The sequence below is a fragment of the Ylistrum balloti genome, unplaced genomic scaffold (genome assembly GCF_031769215.1).
Source record: "Ylistrum balloti isolate Yb309-2 unplaced genomic scaffold, AGI_CSIRO_Ybal_v1 Utg372086, whole genome shotgun sequence".
Lineage (NCBI taxonomy): Eukaryota > Metazoa > Mollusca > Bivalvia > Pectinida > Pectinidae > Ylistrum > Ylistrum balloti.
In genome coordinates, this window is record NW_026783002.1 from 29,265 (window position 1) to 55,063 (window position 25,799).

At 38.6% G+C, this 25,799-nt stretch overlaps 1 protein-coding gene across 1 annotated transcript; it reads right to left on the reverse strand.

Moving 5' to 3' along the window:
- Nucleotides 1–11,880: 11,880 nt before the first annotated feature.
- Nucleotides 11,881–14,517, reverse strand: LOC132564222 (WAP four-disulfide core domain protein 18-like). The gene is made up of 4 exons (XM_060228893.1): nt 14,461–14,517; nt 14,119–14,218; nt 12,853–12,900; nt 11,881–12,005 (listed from the first exon to the last, which is right to left on the reverse strand). The coding sequence occupies exons 1-4, from the start codon at nt 14,515–14,517 to the stop codon at nt 11,881–11,883; spliced, it is 330 nt and encodes a 109-aa protein (XP_060084876.1).
- Between the last annotated feature and the right edge of the window lie 11,282 nt (nt 14,518–25,799).

The window sequence follows — 25,799 nt, forward strand, 5'->3', positions numbered from 1 at the left end:
GCAATTCATTATTTGGCTCTGCAGTTGGGTCATATTTCAAATTTGTACTTAATGCCCTTTACAGTTGGTGTTTTTGTATCTTTATTTGGTAACTTTAACCAGAAACTGGGATATCAATTTCATGACACATATGGATTATGTAGACAAGTACCTCAACACTGGTAATCATGGTGCGTAGGCTTTTCTGTGCGGATTATATTCATGGGGTCTGTCATTTTAAAACAAAACAAGATGTTTATTGTCCTTTTCATTTTGTTAGGAGTCGTGTCCAATACGGAATGAACTCTTAGAAAGTCGTTACTGAATTGGAAAGCGTTTTTGATATACAAAAAAAAAAAGAATTTAATGGGGGGGGGGGGGGGGGGGGGGTCGAATTGCAGACTAATACCATACGAAAGACAGATAGGCGAACACTGTCATTACTTAATACGTGTCATTCAGTGATAACCGTGATACGGTTTATTTATACACAATGTCAAAAACCTGATAAAGCAGGTCTTCTAACTAACTAAGTCTAAAACCAAAACTTCCCTATAACCAACTTTAACATGATTATCACCATAACGAAGCGATAACTTATAGCTGGCGAACTGATGACCATATATGACCCTGGTCTCCCAGCAAAAGTAAAACATTTCTATAGTAAAAAATAAAAATTGGAAATGTCGAGACCAGGCTCTCCAGCGACACTTAAGGCCATTTAAGTATTGAATAGGATTCCGTTACACTATTAATCATGGTCGTTTATAGATTGGTTAATGGAAGTTCCTAGGGATTTTTGTCTGATATACCTCTATGATACAATTGTGTGATACACCTGTGTGATATACATGTGTGATACACCTGTGTGATATACATGTGTGATATACCTGTGTGATATACATGTGTGATATACATGTGTGATATACATGTGTGATATACATGTGTGATATACATGTGTGATACACCTGTGTGATATACATGTGTGATATACATGTGTGATATACATGTGTGATATACATGTGTGATATACATGTGTGATATACATGTGTGATATACATGTGTGATATACCTGTGTGATATACATGTGTGATATACATGTGTGATATACATGTGTGATACACCTGTGTGATATACATGATATACATGTGTGATATACATGTGTGATATACATGTGTGATATACATGTGTGATACACCTGTGTGATGTACCTGTGTGATATACATATGTGATATACCTCTATGATACAATTGTGTGATACACCTGTGTGATATACATGTGTGATATACCTGTGTGATATACATGTGTGATATACATGTGTGATATACATGTGTGATATACATGTGTGATATACATGTGTGATACACCTGTGTGATATACATGTGTGATATACATGTGTGATATACATGTGTGATATACATGTGTGATATACATGTGTGATACACCTGTGTGATGTACCTGTGTGATATACATATGTGATATACCTCTATGATACAATTGTGTGATACACCTGTGTGATATACATGTGTGATATACCTGTGTGATATACATGTGTGATATACATGTGTGATATACATGTGTGATATACATGTGTGATATACATGTGTGATACACCTGTGTGATGTACCTGTGTGATATACATATGTGATATACCTCTATGATACAATTGTGTGATACACCTGTGTGATATACATGTGTGATATACCTGTGTGATATACATGTGTGATATACATGTGTGATACACCTGTGTGATGTACCTGTGTGATATACATATGTGATATACCTCTATGATACAATTGTGTGATACACCTGTGTGATATACATATGTGATATACCTGTGTGATACACCTGTGTGATGTACCTGTGTGATATACATATGTGATATACCTGTGTGATACACCTGTGTGATGTACCTGTGTGATATACATGTGTGACATACCTGTGTGATACACCTGTGTGATATACATGTGTGATATACCTGTGTGATATACATGTGTGATATACATGTGTGATACACCTGTGTGATGTACCTGTGTGATATACATATGTGATATACCTCTATGATACAATTGTGTGATACACCTGTGTGAATACATATGTGATATACCTGTGTGATACACCTGTGTGATGTACCTGTGTGATATACATATGTGATATACCTGTGTGATACACCTGTGTGATGTACCTGTGTGATATACATGTGTGACATACCTGTGTGATACACCTGTGTGATATACATGTGTGATATACCTGTGTGGTACACCTGTGTGATGTACCTGTGTGATATACATGTGTGACATACCTGTGTGATACACCTGTGTGATATACATGTGTGATATACCTGAGTGATATACATGTGTGATACACCTGTGTGATATACATGTGTGACATACCTGTGTGATACACCTGTGTGATATACATGTGTGACATACCTGTGTGATATATATGTGTGACATACCTGTGTGATATACATGTGTGACATACCTGTGTGATATACATGTGTGACATACCTGTGTGATATACCTGTGTGACATACCTGTGTGATATACATGTGTGACATACCTGTGTGATATACATGTGTGACATACCTGTGTGACATACCTGTGTGATATACATGTGTGACATACCTGTGTGATATACATGTGTGACATACCTGTGTGATATACATGTGTGACATACCTGTGTGATATACATGTGTGATATACATGTGTGACATACCTGTGTGATATACATGTGTGACATACCTGTGTGATATACATGTGTGGCATACCTGTGTGATATACATGTGTGATATACATGTGTGACATACCTGTGTGACATACCTGTGTGATATACCTGTGTGATATACCTGTGTGACATACCTGTGTGATATACCTGTGTGATATACATGTGTGACATACCTGTGTGATATACCTGTGTGATACACCTGTGTGATATACATGTGTGACATACCTGTGTGATATACATGTGTGATATACATGTGTACTATACATGTGTGACATACCTGTGTGATATATATGTGTGATATCCATGTGTGACATACCTGTGTGATACACCTGTGTGATATACCTGTGAGATATACCTGTGTAATATACCTGTGTGATATACCTGTGTGATTCACCTGTGTGATATATCGGTGTGATATACCTGTGAGATATACCTGTGTGATATACATGTGTGACATACCTGTGTGATACAATTGTGTGACATACCTGTGTGGTACACCTGTGTGATATACCTGTGTGATATACATGTGTGACACACCTGTGTGACATACCTGTGTGACATACCTGTGGGTTTACCTGTATGATATACCTGTGTGACATACCTGTTTGACATACCTGTGTAACACACCTGTGTTATACACCTCTGTGATATACCTCTGTGATACAATTGTGTGATACACATGTGTGATATACCGGTGTGATATACCTGTGTGATATACCTGTGTGATACCTGTTTGACATACCTGTGTAATATATCTGTATGACATACCTGTGTGACATACCTGTGTGATATACATGTGTGACATACTTGTATGACATACCTGTGTGATATACCTGTGTGACATACCTGATACAGGTACTGCTGATAATTGATACAACTGACATTACAGGTAGATCGATCTATTGTCAAGGTAAACAAAATATATAGGTATGTATATGTATAACCAGGTAACCAGCGTCTACAACTTGTACACACAACGATGTATGTCAATAATTAAACAGGACCATCTCCTGTCCTCATCTCTATATAGACTGTCAAAGGGTCTGCGGGGACCAGAGACAATTAAAACCAAGAATGAATTATAAAACACCAATTTGCCATTACATAGCAACGTATGACAAGCGCTTCATAACAATTGTACCAATCAAGTGTACTCTTACGTGCTTTTTAATATCCGACCTAACATTCAGTAATGGAAATGATAACAAAACTCCCATGTCACGTACTGTTTTTATAGACCATACAGTTATATGTGTTTAGGAAAATAGTCACCATTGATGTAAATAAGATCAACTTAAAATTAATCTATAATCGCTATGATTAATTTCGAGGTTTAGATAAACCTATGGTTCAATGTCTCGCAGACCAATGTTCAAATTAGAACTAGAAATTCGACAGTAATGGTTGAAAACAAGTTTTGTATAAGGGCTTGTATATAACAGTATCACATCCGAACGCGTCCTTTACTTTGTAACACCGTTTTTATGGGTTTTTTTCACAGACTTTATTTGTACATGGTGACAAAAGACCTTGAGCCATATCGATGATGAAATGACAAACTCGATCTAATTACCCTTATTTCAATTTCAATTTCCAATTCTACAGTCCCGGGGGTCCGCATACAGAATAGATAACAGATATAACACAGAATAAATATCACAGTCACATGAAACATAGAACTATTAAATGTACAAAGTATGGAACTATCGGTAAAAGGCATTCATGAGTCGTGCTTTAAATGCGGTGAGAGACAAATAAAACATATCACAGTGTGAAACAAGACCAAGAGAGTTAAAAGTTGAGTTCTGTTTAAAACATTACATTTTCTAACATCTAAACGACTTCTCTGGCAGTAAAATTGAATTGAACGAGTAGATCATAGATTACGACCTGGTACTAAAAACCATATTTGCTCGACTAAATATGGGCAATCAAAAACACTATTTACACAATCGAAAAAAAAAATACAAATAATCGTCACAACGGTATCAAGGAAACACTACTAGTCATTCCTGGCATTAACTCTATCGGTCAGCTGACGTCACACAGTAGTTCAAAAGATGCAGGTCGATGAAAATGATGCGAAAGTTTTATATTCGCGATAATGATCTCATTGGGAACTATTCTATTTCTTTGTGTGATATAAAGCTGGACGTGTTTGATGTTCGTTAGTTTGCCTGTTGGTTCCGTTGTACGATATAAAGCTGGATATGTTTGATGCTCGTTAGTTTGCCTGTTGGTTCCGTTGTACGATATAAAGCTGGATATGTTTGATGCTCGTTAGTTTGCCTGTTGGTTCCGTTGTACGATATGAAGCTGGACGTGTTTGATGTTCGTTAGTTTGCCTGTTGGTTCCGTTGTACGATATAAAGCTGGATATGTTTGATGCTCGTTAGTTTGCCTGTTGGTTCCGTTGTACGATATAAAGCTGGATATGTTTGATGCTCGTTAGTTTGCCTGTTGGTTCCGTTGTACGATATAAAGCTGGATATGTTTGATGCTCGTTAGTTTGCCTGTTGGTTCCGTTGTACGATATAAAGCTGGGCGTATTTGATGCTCGTTAGTTTGCCTGTTGGTTCCGTTGTACGATATGAAGCTGGACGTGTTTGATGCTCGTTAGTTTACTTGTTGGTTCCGTTGTACGATATAAGGCTGGACGTGTTTGATGCTCGTTAGTTTGTCTATTGGTTCCGTTGTACGATATAAAGCTGGGCGTATTTGATGCTCGTTAGTTTGCCTGTTGGTTCCGTTGTACGATATAAAGCTGGACGTGTTTGATACTCGTTAGTTTGCCTGTTGGTTCCGTTGTACGATATAAAGCTGAACGTATTTGATGCTCGTTAGTTTGCCTGTTGGTTCCGTTGTACAATATAAAGCTGGACGTGTTTGATATTCGTTAGTATGTCTGTTGGTTCCGTTGTACGATATAAAGCTGGATATGTTTGATGCTCGTTAGTTTGCCTGTTGGTTCCGTAGTACGATATATAGCTGGACGTGTTTGATGCTCGTTAGTGTGCCTGTTGGTTCAGTTGTGCGATATGAAACTGGAAGTGTTTGATTGTTCTCATTTAAGAACATTACATTACTTATTTTGATTGCCCAAGGTTTACATGCTGGGTTCGTCTATGAAGCAAAATACGCTAACTCATCCAGAACACCTGGTCTTATTCACCTTGTACTTTTTCAGAGGTTTCCGTGTAAATCTTTCTTTAATTCATATTTTGCCCTAGTTTTATTGAAGTCGAGTTTGATCTATGATTATGTTGACATGTATTTTTCTTGATTTTTTTTTATAATATTGCAAACATAAACAGCTTGATAATCTTGTGACGATCAACTGTAAGTTGATGAATACTTGGGAAAGTGTTATGGTCGCCTTCATGATCTCACTGGATAATACTGTTGTTAATCTCGTCCATTATTACTTGAACGTACATGGCGGGTATCAACTAGGAAGAAGAATGTGCTTTCCCCTGCGGAACCCCTGGTCTAATCAGTCTTTGTAAGATTTCCTTTGTTCACCTTCGTTTTTTTTCAATTTTGAGTCTGAATTAGGATTTTAACGTCTCACTTAATGTTGCTAGGGTGTGATGTTACGAGGGCTGATCAATAAGTCGTGAGCCTCGTATTTAAAGGTTTGACTTTTGTCGGACATATTGCATTATTTTCAAGATAATCCCTTTCATTATCTATACTTTTGCAAACTATGTTTAAAGGCTTCAATTTTACTTTTAAAGAACATCTTTTCTTGGTCGTTAAGAAAGTCTGCCACTGCATGTTTGACGACGTCATCATATGTTCGAAAATGGGTACTGGAAATGGCCTTTTTCAATTTTGGAAATAATTGAGTGTCTGATTGAGCGACATCGGGCGAATAAAGCGGATGTCCAATTAATTCCAAGCCACAATCGTTATTGGCAGCCATGGCAATGACAGACTTGTGAACAGTGGCATTTTCCAGGTACCAGTTCTAGGCTTCCAACATATTAATTCCTGGAATCAGGCACGCAGCCCTCCCCAACAGTACTCGCAATATTCATGGTGACGAGCCCTGGACAACACAATCTCTACTGTCGATGTTCTGTCTGGTACTGCCCAGACCGACCTAGGGTTTCCCACAGATACCTAGTAAGTGCATGCTTAGCACAAGTTCCCCAATTTACCTGAGAACTACTGGTACCTACGCTGGCCCTCACTACCCTGACAAGTTCCGAGTTACCTGAGGCACAGCGCGTGCATAATAGGTATGGAATGAAATGTCACGGTTGAGTAACCTCCATAGTAAACTTATAGGAGTATCCTGAAAAATATTTAAAGAATTTAGATACTGACAGTGTGATGAAATATATGTGTACTCTGGAGATATATTCGAACACCCTCATGTAAGAATATAAGTATAACATATACTAAGTTAGTTTTGTCTCTAGATAATAGAACAAACATGATGTGTGTTAATTATTGATTGGGTGTTATATAGACAGTATATACGGGTATCAGTCCGTCTGCAGGAGTCATAATCTGGTCGTACACAATGGTTGAACGGTGATTTGTTATAGGGTTTCTGAGTTGCGATTGTATGCATTTTGGACAAGAAGTTACTGTCACAAAAATGAAGTTAATATTTTTTACAAACTTTTACAGTAAATCAAAAGTAGCCATAGTACTATAGTAACATAGTCAAAGAAGCCATACTTCATTATCCAATGGCGTTTACCACAGAATACTACATAAAAATCCTGTTTAAACGGTTTTTTGCAAATATGCAAGCACTTCGAAGGAGTTGTTTTCACATCACAGCTACTGTCAGCCTCTAGTTATCAGTGTTACAGATTACACCTACTGTCAGTCTCAAGTTATCAGAATAACAAATTACAGCTACTGTCAGTCTCAAGTTATCAGTGTTACAGCTACTGTCAGTCTCAAGTTATCAGAATAACAGATTACAGCTACTGTCAGTCTCGAGTTATCAGTGTTACAGCTACTGTCAGTCTCAAGTTATCAGTGTTACAGATTACAGCTACTGTCAGTCTCAAGTTATCAGTGTTACAGATTACACCTACTGTCAGTCTCAAGTTATCAGTGTAACAGATTACAGCTACTGTCAGTGTCAAGTTATCAGTGTTACAGCTAATGTCAGTCTCAAGTTATCAGTGTTAGAGATTACAGCTACTGTCAGTCCCAAGTTATCAGTGTAACAGATTACAGCTACTGTCAGTCTCAAGTTATCAGTGTTACAGCTACTGTCAGTCCCAAGTTATCAGTGTAACAGATTACAGCTACTGTCAGTCTCAAGTTATTAGTGTAACAGATTACAGCTACTGTCAGTCTCAGGTTATCAGTGTAACAGATTACAGCTACTGTCAGTCTCAAGTTATCAGTGTAACAGATTACAGCTACTGTCAGTCTCAAGTTATTAGTGTTATAGATTACAGCTACTGTCAGTCTCAAGTAATCAGTGTAACAGATTACAGCTACTGTCAGTCTCAAGTTATTAGTGTAACAGATTACAGCTACTGTCAGTCTCAAGTTATTAGTGTTACAGATTACAGCTACTGTCAGTCGCGAGTTATCAGTGTTACAGCTACTGTCAGTCTCACGTTATCAGTGTAACAGATTACAGCTACTGTCAGTCTCAAGTTATCAGTGTAACAGATTACAGCTACTGTCAGTCTCAAGTTATCAGTGTAACAGATTACAGCTACTGTCAGTCTCAAGTTATCAGTGTAACAGATTACAGCTACTGTCAGTCTCAAGTTATCAGTGTAACAGATTACAGCTACTGTCAGTCTCAAGTTATTAGTGTAACAGATTACAGCTACTGTCAGTCTCAAGTTATTAGTGTTACAGATTACAGCTACTGTCAGTCGCGAGTTATCAGTGTTACAGCTACTGTCAGTCTCACGTTATCAGTGTAACAAATTACAGCTACTGTCAGTCTCAAGTTATTAGTGTTACAGATTACAGCTACTTTCAGTCTCAAGTTATTAGTGTTACAGATTACAGCTACTTTCAGTCTCAAGTTATTAGTGTTACAGATTACACCTACTGTCAGTCTCAAGTTATCAGTGTAACAGATTACAGCTACTGTCAGTGTCAAGTTATCAGTGTTACAGCTAATGTCAGTCTCAAGTTATCAGTGTTACAGCTACTGTCAGTCTCAAGTTATCAGTGTTACAGATTACAGCTACTGTCAGTCCCAAGTTATCAGTGTAACAGATTACAGCTACTGTCAGTCTCAAGTTATCAGTGTAACAGATTACAGCTACTGTCAGTCTCAAGTTATCAGTGTTACAGCTACGGTCAGTCCCAAGTTATCAGTGTAACAGATTACAGCTACTGTCAGTCTCAAGTTATTAGTGTAACAGATTACAGCTACTGTCAGTCTCAGGTTATCAGTGTAACAGATTACAGCTACTGTCAGTCTCAAGTTATCAGTGTTACAGCTACGGTCAGTCCCAAGTTATCAGTGTAACAGATTACAGCTACTGTCAGTCTCAAGTTATTAGTGTAACAGATTACAGCTACTGTCAGTCTCAAGTTATTAGTGTAACAGATTACAGCTACTGTCAGTCTCAAGTTATTAGTGTTACAAATTACAGCTACTGTCAGTCGCGAGTTATCAGTGTTACAGCTACTGTCAGTCTCACGTTATCAGTGTAACAGATTACAGCTACTGTCAGTCTCAAGTTATCAGTGTAACAGATTACAGCTACTGTCAGTCTCAAGTTATCAGTGTAACAGATTACAGCTACTGTCAGTCTCAAGTTATCAGTGTAACAGATTACAGCTACTGTCAGTCTCAAGTTATCAGTGTAACAGATTACAGCTACTGTCAGTCTCAAGTTATTAGTGTAACAGATTACAGCTACTGTCAGTCTCAAGTTATTAGTGTTACAGATTACAGCTACTGTCAGTCGCGAGTTATCAGTGTTACAGCTACTGTCAGTCTCACGTTATCAGTGTAACAGATTACAGCTACTGTCAGTCTCAAGTTATCAGTGTAACAGATTACAGCTACTGTCAGTCTCAAGTTATCAGTGTAACAGATTACAGCTACTGTCAGTCTCAAGTTATCAGTGTAACAGATTACAGCTACTGTCAGTCTCAAGTTATCAGTGTAACAGATTACAGCTACTGTCAGTCTCAAGTTATTAGTGTAACAGATTACAGCTACTGTCAGTCTCACGTTATCAGTGTAACAGATTACAGCTACTGTCAGTCTCAAGTTATTAGTGTTACAGATTACAGCTACTTTCAGTCTCAAGTTATTAGTGTTACAGATTACAGCTACTGTCAGTCTCAAGTTATCAGTGTTACAGATTACAGCTACTGTCAGTCTCAAGTTATCAGTGTTACAGATTACACCTACTGTCAGTCTCAAGTTATCAGTGTTACAGATTACAGCTACTGTCAGTCTCAAGTTATCAGTGTTACAGCTACTGTCAGTCTCAAGTTATCAGTGTTACAGATTACAGCTACTGTCAGTCTCGAGTTATCAGTGTTACAGATTACAGCTACTATCAGTCTCAAGTTATCGGTGTTACAGATTACAGCTACTGTCAGTCTCAAGTTATCAGTGTAACAGATTACAGCTACTGTCAGTCTCAAGTTATCAGTGTTACACCTACTGTCATTCTCAAGTTATCAGTGTTACAGATTACAGCTACTGTCAGTCTCAAGTTATCAGTGTAACAGATTACAGCTACTGTCAGTCTCAAGTTATCAGTGCAACAGATTACAGCTACTGTCAGTCTCAAGTTATCAGTGTTACACCTACTGTCAGTCTCAAGTTATCAGTGTAACAGATTACAGCTACTGTCAGTCTCAAGTTATCAGTGTTACACCTACTGTCAGTCTCAAGTTATCAGTGTTACAGATTACAGCTACTGTCAGTCTCAAGTTATCAGTGTAACAGATTACAGCTACTGTCAGTCTCAAGTTATCAGTGTTACAGCTACTGTCAGTCACAAGTTATCAGTGTTACACCTACTGTCAGTCTCAAGTTATCAGTGTTACAGATTACAGCTACTGTCAGTCTCAAGTTATCAGTGTAACAGATTACAGCTACTGTCAGTCTCAAGTTATCAGTGTAACAGATTACAGCTACTGTCAGTCTCAAGTTATCAGTGTTACAGCTACCGTCAGCCTCAAGTTATCAGTATAACAGATTACAGCTACTGTCAGTCTCAAGTTATCAGTGTTACAGGTACTGTCAGTCTCAAGTTATCGGTGTTACAGATTACAGCTACTGTCAGTCTCAAGTTATCAGTGTTACAACTACTGTCAGTCTCAAGTTATCAGTGTTACAGCTACCTTTAGCCTCAATTGATCAGTGTTATAGATTACAGCTACTGTCAGTCACAAGTTATCAGTGTTACAGATTACAGCTACTGTCAGTCTCAAGTTATCAGTGTTACAGATTACAGCTACTGTCAGTCTGAAGTTATCAGTGTTACAGCTACTTTTAGCCTCAATTGATCAGTGTTACAGATTACAGCTACTGTCAGTCTTAAGTTATCAGTGTTACAGCTACTGTCAGTCTCAAGTTATCAGTGTTACAGATTACAGCTACTGTCAGTCTCAAGTTATCAGTGTTATAGATTACAGCTACTGTCAGTCTCAAGTTATCAGAATAACAGATTACAGCTACTGTCAGTCTTAAGTTATCAGTGTTACAGCTACTGTCAGTCTCAAGTTATCAGTGTTACAGATTACAGCTACTGTCAGTGTGAAGTTATCAGTGTTACAGCTACTTTTAGCCTCAATTGATCAGTGTTACAGATTACAGCTACTGTCAGTCTTAAGTTATCAGTGTTACAGCTACTGTCAGTCTCAAGTTATCAGTGTTACAGATTACAGCTACTGTCAGTACAGCTACTGTCAGTAATCAAGTTATCAGTGTTATAGATTACAGCTACAGTGTTGTCAGTCTCAAGTTTATCAGAATAACAGATTACAGCTACTGTCAGTCTTAAGTTATCAGTGTTACAGCTACTGTCAGTCTCAAGTTATCAGTGTTACAGATTACAGCTACTGTCAGTCTCAAGTTATCAGTGTTATAGATAATATTAGTCAATATTCTGTGAAGTACCGTGACCGTTTGTAGTGTTTTGATATATTACCAACAATCGACCCTCTTTTTGTACGTTATTTATTGTGTAACTATTTCAGTCATCAGCCAATAGTTGCGAAAGGTTCCTGACACCGGAAGTTACAGCAGTATTCTTCACGCGATCTGTCACACATTCCATTGTGAAAACAAAGACGTTTGGATCCGAACGGAGACACCCGGCATCGAACTACAACACATATAATATAATTTATACAAACCTAAATCACTGTATGTAATGGACCGCTTACTGACATGTCTGTATGTAATGGACCACTTACTGACATGTCTGTATGTAATGGACCGCTTACTGACATGTCTGTATGTAATGGACCACTTACTGACGTGTCTGTATCTAATGGACCACTTACTGACATGTCTGTATCTAATGGACCACTTACTGACATGTCTGTATGTAATGGACCACTTATTGACATGTCTGTATCTAATGGACCACTTATTGACATGTCTGTATCTAATGGACCACTTATTGACATGTCTGTATCTAATGGACCACTTACTGACATGTCTGTATGTAATGGACCACTTATTGACATGTCTGTATCTAATGGACCACTTATTGACATGTCTGTATCTAATGGATCACTTACTGACATGTCTATATCTAATGGACCACTTATTGACATGTCTGTATCTAATGGACTGCTTATTGACATGTCTGTATCTAATGAACCACTTATTGACATGTATGTATCTAATGGACTGCTTATTGACATATCTGTATCTAATGGACCGCTTACTGACATATCTGTATCTAATGGACCACTAATTGACATGTCTGTATCTAATGGACTGCTTATTGACATGTCTGTATCTAATGGACTGCTTATTGACATGTCTGTATCTAATGGACCACTTATTGACATGTCTGTATCTAATGGACCACTTATTAACATGTTTTTATCTAATGGACCAAATATTTACACATACTTATATATCAAGAAATTCTTCGTCACTGTTTTATATTAATTTGTATTCAATTTTGTCAGAAAGTGTTTGTTTATGAGTGCACATACCAGGACGTTGACATGTTCTTCCACAGCCATAAGAACAACACTTCATACCTGTAATAAACAGAACAGAATGAATACATTCCGCAAAAGGAAACAGAATTGAATTCATTTTCTCTCAACATGTCCTCTGTCTACTACCCGCTCTATCACAAGGTACCGAGACACGGTTGTTAATTCCTCGTCACCCAAGGTTACGTCAGATCAAATAAGGACAGAATATTGGTATCGCTGCAGAAGAAAGATTTGTTTCCCCTAATGGACCCTGCCCCAGAGGACTGAGACCCATTGTTTACACCAATGGGATAGAATCCTGGCATTGGTACAGAAGAAGAAATATTTTATCGTGTTTGCCATGTTTCTCCCAGTGGGCCCCGACTCACCATTGATAAAAAATATTTTTCTTAACGTTCTAATGTTTCAGACAAAAACAGGACAACAGAAGAATGGTTTTAAGGAATTTTTGATATTTGTATCTGACCAAATTTGGTCAAAATCCATGAATTGCTGATCTTGATTAGCAGCGATTTTGAGTGGAAATTTGACGGACGGACGGCGCGGTATGACAGTGTGGCTGAAACGTAAAGCGTTGCTATCTGCTTGTAAAATGCAATTCGTTGTTTTCCTCCCTTTAACCTTACTAGTATACGTTGATTTCCTCCCAAAATTATCCCTTGTAAGGATCGTTTTGTGTTGCACCCCACCCTCATTCAATATTTCTCCTTGTGAAAACGTTTTGGTTGCTTTCCCAGATATGTCCTCGTGTAGCCCGTGTACCATTTGTTTATTTTGTTCGCTCTAACACAAACTCTGGAGTTTCGTCATTTTAGTTGAAGAAGAACCATTGTAATTATATAGGATGTCCACTTTGATACTAAAGAGATCGCTTGTTCGAGTCCCATCGGGAAAAGTGTTAGACTTTGGACGGCTTGTGTGTTAGGAACAGAAGATGAAGCATGTGACTAAGGAGAGTAATTGTCCCCAGAACAGTAACTATGGATGGTCCAAGTGTCCCAGACAGTACATATGTATTAGCGTTCGACTTTGAACGATTGGTGTGTACCGAAAAGTAAATAAAGATGTAAAATCAGTTACATAAATATATGTAGATATTTCGTGTTTCCCGCACACAAATATTGCGTCAGATTATGGACTGCGCATGTGCCAAAAACAACTTATTAAACCGAAGTTATAATTGGTTTTGCTAGAAAATAAGATAAAACGAGCTTTGTTAGCACACTGGAGTATGGAAATGTTGGCCATCATACCTACCCCAGGGACAGTTGTAATCTGAAAAACAGTTTTGACTCGTCACTACACAGGCTGTAACTATCCCACTATTGTCCGGACAAGTATCCCACGGAAACTGGGCCTGTAAAAAAAATACAACACGACATCAGATAGAACTGACTGGGAAAACTGCCACCTGTGTTATCAGGACAAGTGTCCCACGGAAACTGAGCCTGTAACAAATTGATACAACACGACGTCAGATAGAACCGACGGGGTAAACTGCCACATATATCAGTGCATTATCATGATCATTTCATGGTAATTGCGAGTGAGAAAGCTCAATAATTAATTTTGATGAAGATGTCTTTAAAGTAAGCATACCTGTGTAAATGTGAACAAACCTCCCACTATGAGAAACACACAGAGTCGTGAGAACATCTTTCTGTTCACTGAGGAATACCAAGACCTCACTCTTAATCCCCTTTTTGCTAATATTTCGATTCCGGATTCTTGATGTGAAGGAAACAAACAGTGGTCATCGATGTGTCATACAATTCTAAACATGTATTTCCTCTGAACAGCTAATAAATAAGCACTGAAACATGAAGGCCACGTTTGTCAGAATTACACCAGGAAATGTTGTGGGGAGCAGACAGGGATATTTTACAACACAGATTATATGTTGGAGGCGCCGTTCTAATTCTGTACACATCTTACAAATAAACGGTTTCGTCTGTCAGTTTGTTTACTGTAGTAACCGAAAGGTATGAAATTGTACACATTTGTGAAAGGAATCGACCACCCTGGTCTGACACAGCCATTCACGTTCCTCCCAGTTGCCTCCTTCAGGAAATGTCAATGTTTCACAAAACGTCATGTGTGTTTATGTCCTACAGGTATTCTGCAAGGTTCAGTGGTTTTCCTCGAAATACATCGTAAAGTGTACGCCGTTGCAAATGTTTTTATGAATGTATGCGAAACCCCGGACAAATATCTCAATAGTATCTGAGTATATGCCTAAAGGATACAAGAATACAGTATTGCTAGACCACTGATTGTGCATGCGTGGAACCTATGAAAACTGTAACAAAAGCATGTTTAAAACGCATATCCGATAATAAACCCATGTCTGGTATTAAACGCTGTTGTCATGTATTCGGTCCAATCCGAGTTAGCCACAGATGATTGGTAAACTTAATCCATTTGTCATCTCATGTCAATCTTTTTAGGATGGTCAAGAACCTAGTTCCCAGAAGTCAATGTGGTCAAAAACCCAGTACCCAGAAGTCAATGTGGTCAAGAACCCAATACCCAGAAGTCAAGGTGGTCAAAAACCCAGTACCCAGAAGTCAAGGTGGTCAAAAACCCAGTACCCAGAAGTCAATGTGGTCAAGAACCCAATACCCAGAAGTCAAGGTGGTCAAAAACCCAGTACCCAGAAGTCAATGTGGTCAAGAACCCAGTACCCAGAAGTCAATGTGGTCAAGAACCCAGTACCCAGAAGTCAAGGTGGTCAAGAACCCAGTACCCAGAAGTCAATGTGGTCAAGAACCCAGTACCCAGAAGTCAAGGTGGTCAAAAACCCAGTACCCAGAAGTCAAGGTGGTCAAGAACCCAGTACCCAGAAGTCAAGGTGGTCAAGAACCCAGTACCCAGAAGTCAAGGTGGTCAAGAACCCAGTACCCAGAAGTCAAGGTGGTCAAGAACCCAGTACCCAGAAGTCAAGGTGGTCAAGAACCCAGTACCCAGAAGTCAAGGTGGTCAAGAACCCAGTACCCAGAAGTCAAGGTGGTCAAGAACCCAGTACCCAGAAGTCAAGGTGGTCAAGAACCCAGTACCCAGAAGTCAATGTGGTCAAGAACCCAGTACCCAGAAGTCAAGGTGGTCAAAAACCCAGTACCCAGAAGTCAAGGTGGTCAAAAATCCAGTACCCAGAAGTCAAGGAGGTCAAGAACCCAGTACCCAGAAGTCAAGGTGGTCAAGAACCCAGTACCCAAAAGTCAATGTGGTCAAGAACCCAGTACCCAGAAGTCAAGGTGGTCAAAAACCCAGTACCCAGAAGTCAAGGGGGTCAAGAACCCAGTACCCAGAAGTCAAGGTGGTCAAGAACCCAGTACCCAGAAGTCAAGGTGGTCAAGAACCCAGTACCCAGAAGTCAAGGTGGTCAAGAACCCAGTACCCAGAAGTCAAGGTGGTCAAAAACCCAGTACCCAGAAGTCAAGGTGGTCAAGAACCCAGTACCCAGAAGTCAATGTGGTCAAGAACCCAGTACCCAGAAGTCAAGGTGGTCAAGAACCCAGTACTCAGAAGTCAAGGTGGTCAAGAACCCAGTACCCAGAAGTCCACAGGCCCAAGGTACTATTTGATAGATAACATTCATTACAAATAAAATCTATTTATAATTTATCTTAAGTTTATGAATTTATAATATGCTATTTAAGTAAGTTTTTATATAATATGAAGTATATATATATGTTTATGTATATCTTATACATTGTAATACAGAGCAGGATTTTTGTATGTACAAATACAGACATATATATCTACAGCCTAGTACAGTGTCCACCCACACTACCTCACTACCCGTAAGTTATATGGATTTTGCATGTGCATTGTATGTATGGTCATGTGACCTGTCTGTCTTTGTCCAGTTGTGCATGTACTGTCCATTTCTCGCGCATATGTTACATATGTGTATGTAATGTCCCTAATTAACTTGACCTGGGCATGACCTTTCATTTGACCTGTTATTTTATTGGCTATAATTTTCGGAGTGAAAGTTCTTTGTTTGTTAAGAAGTACTAGAAGCTGTGGTGTTATCTGGGTGTGTTTTTCACCATCTGAGAAATTGATATCTGTAAATGCCAGCTTCATAAAATGGAGAGTTTTATCTGTTTTAATGTATCAATGATTCTATTGTAGTGTCTGAATTCAGTTTATCCTTAAATTTATGTTTTGTGTTTAAATTTAATTTAGTAAAGAATTCATATTTTTTTTCAAAGAAAAGCCTTATTGTAATGTGAATGAATGAATCTTTATTTCCTTCTCAAATGTGGATTCTTTTTCTTCGGAAAACATTTACATACACATATCAATATATCTTATAACATCTACTTACATACCAACTCACCAACCCAAACTATTTCTCTACACAATCTCACCAAACCACATACAATTAATTACGGTGGACGTACTTATTCTCTTTCAATATATTTTTTATATCATATAAACAGGCATGATTAATTTAGATATAGTAAGTATTATATTCAGCCATGCCTGGCTCTTCATTTTACTTGTATCTTAGATTGTTTACCACCAAACAAAACCACAAATATATCAGAGTATTCTTGATTGAACAAATACACAGATCCATGGACAGGTAATGTCTCTACAATCATTGTATCGTATTTCGCTATTCTAACAAACTACCGCAGTTTATGAAATATGTTTTACGATATCTGCTGCAGTTACTTTGAACATTTTTTTCTGATTTAACAGTTTAATAGTTAATAGTTGCAATTTTTATCATTACAGCTAACTGATGTCTGTATCCAACATTATCAGACATAAGTGTAAGATGTCCCTATAGACTATTATGTGTCGGATAGAACCGTTCATTTTCATGCCTTTTTGTCGTGCTTTCTCTCTGCATCTCTTCTTCACACTGAAAGATAGCTTCATTTATACAAGATTTCCAAGTTTTCATTGGCGGGAAATAACTACTGCGAACAATCTGTTCTGTAAAAGATCAAATATTATTGAATTGGATCTCAAGTTAGAATTGATAAGTGAAGCTCCAACAATATAACTAATTATAGATTTATGTATATACGTATTATTTGCGCTACATAATCTTTCCAAGAACACTAATTTAAATTGATCTGTTTTGCCTTCTATTGTCCAGAGGCCAAAATTACTTATTGTAGCATCGACAGTGGAGTTTGACTGATTTCCATTTCGGAAGCCACTCTTACTTCTGCATATTTCTCCTCTCTCCACTTTCTCTCGGATTCTGGTTGTCTCTTTTGAAATTCTCCCGTTTTATCCTTGTATGCAACATACATGTTACTCTCTTTACTTCGCTGTCTTGGTTTATTTGTCCACGTTTTTCTCACCTTTCTTTCTCCATAATGATATTTATTATTAGGCTGCCAGTATGGACACAGGTATATCCTATATCGGTTAAATGATTCACTATTTTATGATGTATTCGCCATTTTATGCTTAAGGTTTACTAGCTGTGAATTATACATTTTCATACCCACAGAGGTTACATATGATTCTGTCGTATTATTACACAAAGGATCTAATTTCATCCTGTATAATAACAAGGCAGTACTATTGGCTTTAACCCTGTTCAGCACAGTTTGACTTTATCTGACGATGACTTCAGTAACACACTTTATCCTCAGAACTATGGGGGTGTGGTCTTTATCCTCAGAACTATGGGGGTGTGGTCTTTATCATCAGAACTATGGGGGTGTGGTCTTTATCCTCAGAACTATGGGGGTGTGGTCTTTATCCTCAGAAGTATGGGGGTGTGGTCTTTATCCTCAGAACTATGGGGATGTGGTCTTTATCCTCAGAACTATGGGGTGTGGTCTTTATCCTCAGAACTATGGGGATGTGGTCTTTATCCTCAGAACTATTGGGGTGTGGTCTTTATCCTCAGAACTATGGGGATGTGGTCTTTATCCTCTGAACTATGGGGGTGTGGTCTTTATCCTCAGAACTATGGGGATGTGGTCTTTATCCTCTGAACTATGGGGGTGTGGTCTTTATCCTCAGAACTATGGGGATGTGGTCTTTATCCTCTGAACTATGGGGATGTGGTCTTTATCCTCTGAACTATGGGGATGTGGTCTTTATCCTCTGAACTATGGGGGTGTGGTCTTTATCCTCAGAACTATGGGGATGTGGTCTTTATCCTCAGAACTATGGGGGCGTGGTCTTTATCCTCAGAACTATGGGGTGTGGTCTTTATCCTCAGAACTATGGGGATGTGGTCTTTATCCTCAGAACTATGGGGATGTGGTCTTTATCCTCTGAACTATGGGGGTGTGGTCTTTATCCTCATAACTATGGGGATGTGTTCTTTATCCTCTGAACTATGGGGATGTGGTCTTTATCCTCTGAACTATGGGGGTGTGGTCTTTATCCTCAGAACTATGGGGATGTGGTCTTTATCCTCAGAACTATGGGGGCGTGGTCTTTATCCTCAGAACTATGGGGTGTGGTCTTTATCCTCAGAACTATGGGGGTGTGGTCTTTATCCTCAGAACTATGGGGGTGTTGTCTTTATCCTCAGAACTATGGGGTGTGGTCTTTATCCTCAGAACTATGGGGGTGTGGTCTTTATCCTCAGAACTATGGGGTTGTGGTCGGATACTACATATGGACAGTCATCAATATCTTCACATGTTCAAATATAATATATAGTAAAATACTGTGCTGCAATAACATGGTCAGTTAATGGTTTGTGTGTGTTATCTTTGTTTCTATAAGAATAATTTGGCCTATTAGAACAGGCCAACAACAGATATACGGATACAATATGTATATCACATCGCATTTCTTGCGTAATTTGACTTCTACTCGTAGACGTAAAAAATCTACATTTAGATCCCCACATAGTATTGTAGTACCATTCTCACATATTTGATCCTACGTGTCAAACATTTAACACACAGCTTCCCTGAATATAGACTCTTCAGTCTATGGAAGTAAACTCCCTATGATATTTAAAGTTTGTCTGCTACTTTAGCTTGCATTGATATTATTCTCAAGGATCTGAGTACAGTTGACATCAATGTTCTCTCTCACCAGTATATGAGTACAGCTGACAGCAATGTTCTCTCTCACCAGGATCTGAGTAAAGTTGACAGCAATGTTCTCTCTCACCAGGATCTGAGTAAAGTTGACATCAATGTTCTGTCTCACCAGGATCTGAGTACCGTTGACACCAGTGTTCTCTCTCACCAGGATCTGAGTACAGTTGACGTCAATGTTCTCTCCCACCAGGATCTGACTACAGCTTACGTCAATGTTCTCTCTCACCAGGATCTGAGTAAAGTTGACATCAATGTTCTCTCTCACCAGGATCTGAGTAAATTTGCCATCAATGTTCTGCCTCACCAGAATCTGAGGACAGTTGACATCAATATTCTCTCTCACCAGGATCTGAGTACAGTTGACTTCAATGTTCTCTCTCACCATGAATTGAGTACAGTTGACTTCTATGTTCTGTCTCACCAGGATTTGAGTACAGTTGACTTCTATGTTCTGTCTCACCGGGATTTGAGTACAGTTGACTTCTATGTTCTCTCTCACCAGGATCTGAGTACAGTTGACATCAATGTTCTCTCTCACCAGGATTTGAGTACAGTTGACTTCAATGTTCTCTCTCACCAGGAATTGAGTACAGTTGACTTCTATGTTCTGTCTCACCAGGATTTGAGTACAGTTGACTTCTATGTTCTGTCTCACCAGGATTTGAGTACAGTTGACTTCTATGTTCTGTCTCACCAGGATCGGAGTACAGTTGACATCAATGTTCTCTCTCACCAGGATTTGAGTACAGTTGACATCAATGTTCTCTCTCACCAGGATTTGAGTACAGTTGACATCAATGTTCTCTCTCACCAGGATTTGAGTACAGTTGACTTCAATGTTCTCTCTCACCAGGAATTGAGTACAGTTGACTTCTATGTTCTGTCTCACCAGGATTTGAGTACAGTTGACATCAATATTCTCTCTCACCAGGATCTGAGTACAGTTGACTTCAATGTTCTCTCTCACCAGGAATTGAGTACAGTTGACTTCTATGTTCTGTCTCACCAGGATCGGAGTACAGTTGACATCAATGTTCTCTCTCACCAGGATCTGAGTAAAGTTGCCATCAATGTTCTGCCTCACCAGAATCTGAGGACAGTTGACGTCAATGTTCTCTCCCACCAGGATCTGAGTACAGCTTACGTCAATGTTCTCTCTCACCAGGATCTGAGTACAGTTGACGTCAATGTTCTCTCCCACCAGGATCTGAGTACAGCTTACGTCAATGTTCTCTCTCACCAGGATCTGAGTACAGTTGACATCAATGTTCTCTCTCACCAGGATCTGAGTAAAGTTGCCATCAATGTTCTGCCTCACCAGAATCTGAGGACAGTTGACATCAATGTTCTCTCTCACCAGGATCTGAGTACAGTTGACTTCAATGTTCTCTCTCCCCAGGAATTGAGTACAGTTGACTTCTATGTTCTGTCTCACCAGGATTTGAGTACAGTTGACTTCTATGTTCTGTCTCACCGGGATTTGAGTACAGTTGACTTCTATGTTCTCTCTCACCAGGATCTGAGTACAGTTGACATCAATGTTCTCTCTCACCAGGATCTGAGTAAAGTTGACAGCAATGTTCTCTCTCACCAGGATCTGAGTACAGTTGACTTCAATGTTCTCTCTCACCAGGATCTGAGTACAGCTGACACCAGTGTTCTCTCTCACCAGGATCTGAGTACAGCTGACGTCAATGTTCTCTCCCACCAGGATCTGAGTACAGCTTACGTCAATGTTCTGTCTCAGCAGGATTTGAGTACAGCTGACGTCTTTGTTCCCTCCCACCAGGATTTGAGTACAGTTGACTTCTATGTTCTGTCTCACCAGGATTTCAGTACAGTTGACTTCAATGTTCTCTCTCACTAGGATCTGAGTACAGTTGACTTCTATGTTCTGTCTCACCAGGATTTGAGTACAGCTGAGGTCAATGTTCCTTCCCACCAGGATTTGAGTACAGTTGACAACAGTGTTCTCACTCACCAGGATTTGAGTACAGTTGACTTCAATGTTCTCTCTCACCAGGAATTGAGTACAGTTGACATCAAAATGTTCTCTCTCACCAGGAATTGAGTACAGTTGACTTCTATGTTCTGTCTCACCAGGATTTCAGTACAGTTGACTTCAATGTTCTCTCTCACCTGGATTTGAGTACAGCTGAGGTCAATGTTCCCTCCCACCAGGTTTTGAGTACAGTTGACAACAGTGTTCTCACTCACCAGGATCTGAGTACAGTTGACTTCTATGTTCTCTCTCACCAGGATTTCAGTACAGTTGACTTCAATGTTCTCTCTCACCAGGAATTGAGTACAGTTGACTTCTATGTTCTGTCTCACCAGGATTTGAGTACAGTTGACGTCAATGTTCTCTCTCACCTGGATTTGAGTACAAATGACTTCTATGTTCTGTCTCACCTGGATTTGAGTACAGTTGACGTCAATGTTCTCTCTCACCTGGATTTGAGTACAAATGACTTCTATGTTCTGTCTCACCTGGATTTGAGTACAGTTGACATCAATGTTCTCTCTCACCAAGATAAAAACAGCACCGGAGCTACTTCCATATTACTGTTTTCGCTATACGTGAAAACCGCTGTGTGATCTGAAAAAGTTATACTGATTACATTTAACCAGTGTTCACATAACACATATAATGTCTGACTTGTTCAGTACCTTTTCTGTGTAATTCTTTCCGCCCACCTGACATCCCAAGCTGATCTGTGTAAGGCACACATCAAAAATTAGATAAACAAAACTGTCATAGATAGTTAATTATCAATAACTACAGAAAGAATCGTGTAAGGTTAAAACACCGTTGTGTTTAAAGCATGGATTCCAGACTCGTCAGTAAACAGCCTCTAGTCCAAAGCAGTCGTCCTCTTCCATTCCGTCATAGTCACATCTACGTTTATCTGTAATGGCTTAGTACATGGCAGACATTAACTCCTTCATCTAACACATATCTTTTGATTGTCTCGAAACGTGGTAATTATTACGTATAGATATTTTCTGTACGGTGATTGTATTATGGGATATATTGAATGAAATACTGTATCAATTAGACTTAATTAGCGTTGCTATATTTATGTACATCTTTTCTCCAAAACTTCTTATTTAATCTTTTCAAAACAAACAGCATAGTAGAAATCTCAATTTTCGAATTGATCTCGCTAACTTCAATGACAAATACTTTCAGTTTACTCTAGATTTCTAAAAACTAAAAGCCTGTTTGAGTTATTAACAACTGAAAGATCACCACCCTATATCGAAGAAAGTTGTTTCTAAATCTGTGGTACTAAACAATCGCAATAGTATCTGTGACCAATGTAATTCTTATGATTCGTCATTTTCATTTATCAGTATTATTTTTGTTACGAAAATGAAATTCCCTTGGTTCTGGTCAAGCCGGTCAGCGCAAAGACAGCATATATTTTGTAGTGAACGGGGCACAGGTAACTAACAAATTGAAGGCTTTCACGGCTCAATGAGCAGATACAAAAACCAACACCACCAAAAAACATCCACTTTTCTCTGTAATATGTCCCTGGGCAAAATGCAGGTTTGTAATTTTGAATCTGAGACCAAAATGTCTCTGTTTTATCATGTTGGCCGGGTTGGGAAGGAAAAGGTCACGCTCGATAATCCGTTGTTTACTTCAATGATTGAAACAATGTAGCAATAATGAAATTGGGAAATCAACACATGCAGAGACGTTATATATATATATGTCTCTGCCACATGTAACACCCCATTCAATAATAAATTTATAATTGGCCGTTATTTCAAATAGGACGGATGGGGAGCGGGGAAGTAAAAACCGCCTGCCGCCGAGGTGAGACCGTCAAGTGCCTTGGGGCGCATATAGCAATTAGTATCTACATCTAGGACACCGGTAAACTTAATGATGACGAGCCAACTGGTACATGGGCCATTTTGGGGTGGCGTAGACAAACGTCTCAAATATGAGCTGTGCACAGATGATGGCAATATTGTGAGAAAATAATTACTATGCGTTCACTACGCGATATAAATATCCATGGTATATACTGAATTGTCAATTTAGAAGATTTTACTGGAGTTACTCAGTATCTCTCTATATAGTCATCTATGTATATATACAAGTACGTGTGCACTTTACTATTTAAGTGGGGTAAGATATAAATTTCGAATGAGAAGATGTTCTACACTGTATCTAACCGTACAGTCGCGTACATCGGAAGTGTGACAACTGTAAGGCGGCATCAGTTCGTCGCAATGGCGTCCACTGGGGAAATTTCGGGAGAAAAAGGTAAGCTCTCTCATATTAAAGCTCAGTTTAGCATGTAAAGCTTAGAGTACATTCGTATATTTATACCAGTTAGTATGGCCAAGTGAAGAATTTTATTTCTGTTTCATGTTGTAATAACTTAACAAAAATATTGCCAAAACCATTGCTTTTACTAGAAAGATCGAGCTTACTTAAAATTCAAACGTTTCTTCCTATACATCTAAAGCCAACATTAATCAGTTGAACAATGTCCGATGTAGGATGAACATTCCTGCATTGGCAGACTGAAGCATTTTCTTCAGGAAGTTGTAAATATTTAGTTTGAGCACTTTTTCTCACGCATGTCAGACGTGAACGACAGTATCGTTCGTTGCTGAATCACTGTACCGTCATTGTTGATAAATGTAGAAACGACAGTATCGTTCGTTGCTGAACCACTGTACCGTCATTGTTGATGAATGTAGAAACGACTGTACCGTTCGTTGCTGAACCACTGTACCGTCATTGTTGATAAATGTAGAAACGACAGTATCGTTCGTTGCTGAACCACTGTACCGTCATTGTTGATGAATGTAGAAACGACTGTACCGTTCATGTGTAGTACGCGCAATTGGAATGTGTACCATTTTATGTTTATAGGGCCTATTGAAAATATCGCAAACCACAATAAGTAACATCATGATAGGAAACGGTTATTGTATTGATGAATTCAAGCTATTTGTTTGTTTTTTTTCCATTTCAGAAAAATTCAAGTGCACAAGTGTCACATGAGTAGGAATCGGCCTCCACTTCTAGAGATTCATTTAAAGCCTCTATTTCGAAGCTTCTGTCTGCAGCATCCATTTTATCTGAAGTAAAATACAGAAGAAAAACAAAATCATCAAATAAGAAGCTCCGCCAGTGATCTATATCAGGACCATATAGATTAAATGTAGTATATATGCTAACTTTACTAGTCATCGCTGAGCATAATTAAAATTTTGTTGAATTGACCAATTTGTATAAATTCAGTGCCAAGGGGGGCATGTGATCGATACAGGCCCCATGGAGCTCTTGGTGTGAACTAAATCGTTTACATGTGACTAACATGTTTACTCTCAAGACTTATATGTTATGAGACGTTCCGTAAACATGTTAATGAGACGTTTACAATTTAAAACACATACGACGGTAACGTACCCTGTGCTCCGTCAGTATAACTATTTTTCATTATCCACGTTTTCAAGCTTTTTAATTGCTTCATGATACTTAGAATGACGGTGTGGATTAAATATGCAAGTACAAATGTTGAAATAGTTGTTGGATGAATTGATTTTCTTTTAATAATCATTACGTATACACAACTTTGTTACTTCTGAAGAATTGCATTGTTGTATTTCGATTTCGAATAACTTTTATTTGTCGTGCAATAGTTATTGCTTCGGGAATGACGAAATAAGTAGGGGATTCTATCAATACTTGAAAATTAACCTAACCCTCAACCTCACACTAACCTTAATACCAAAGTAAATTTAGGGTTAGTTAAATGGTTATGGACCCTAAAATAGATGTCTATATGTCTTGCTCTAGACATTTTTAATAATGAATATTAGAATCTCCTAAAGTAAATCAATGCTAACAAAATT

Bases quoted from the DNA above. Each gene is read 5' to 3' on its own strand.
- LOC132564222 (XM_060228893.1), bottom strand. From the start codon at position 14,517: ATGTTCTCACGACTCTGTGTGTTTCTCATAGTGGGAGGTTTGTTCACA. The intron at 12,901-14,118 runs GTAGGTATGATG...TGTTTATTACAG, and splicing joins AGATTACAACTGTCCCTGGG to GTATGAAGTGTTGTTCTTAT. The intron at 12,006-12,852 runs GTATGTGCACTC...TATGTGTTGTAG, and splicing joins AAGAACATGTCAACGTCCTG to TTCGATGCCGGGTGTCTCCG.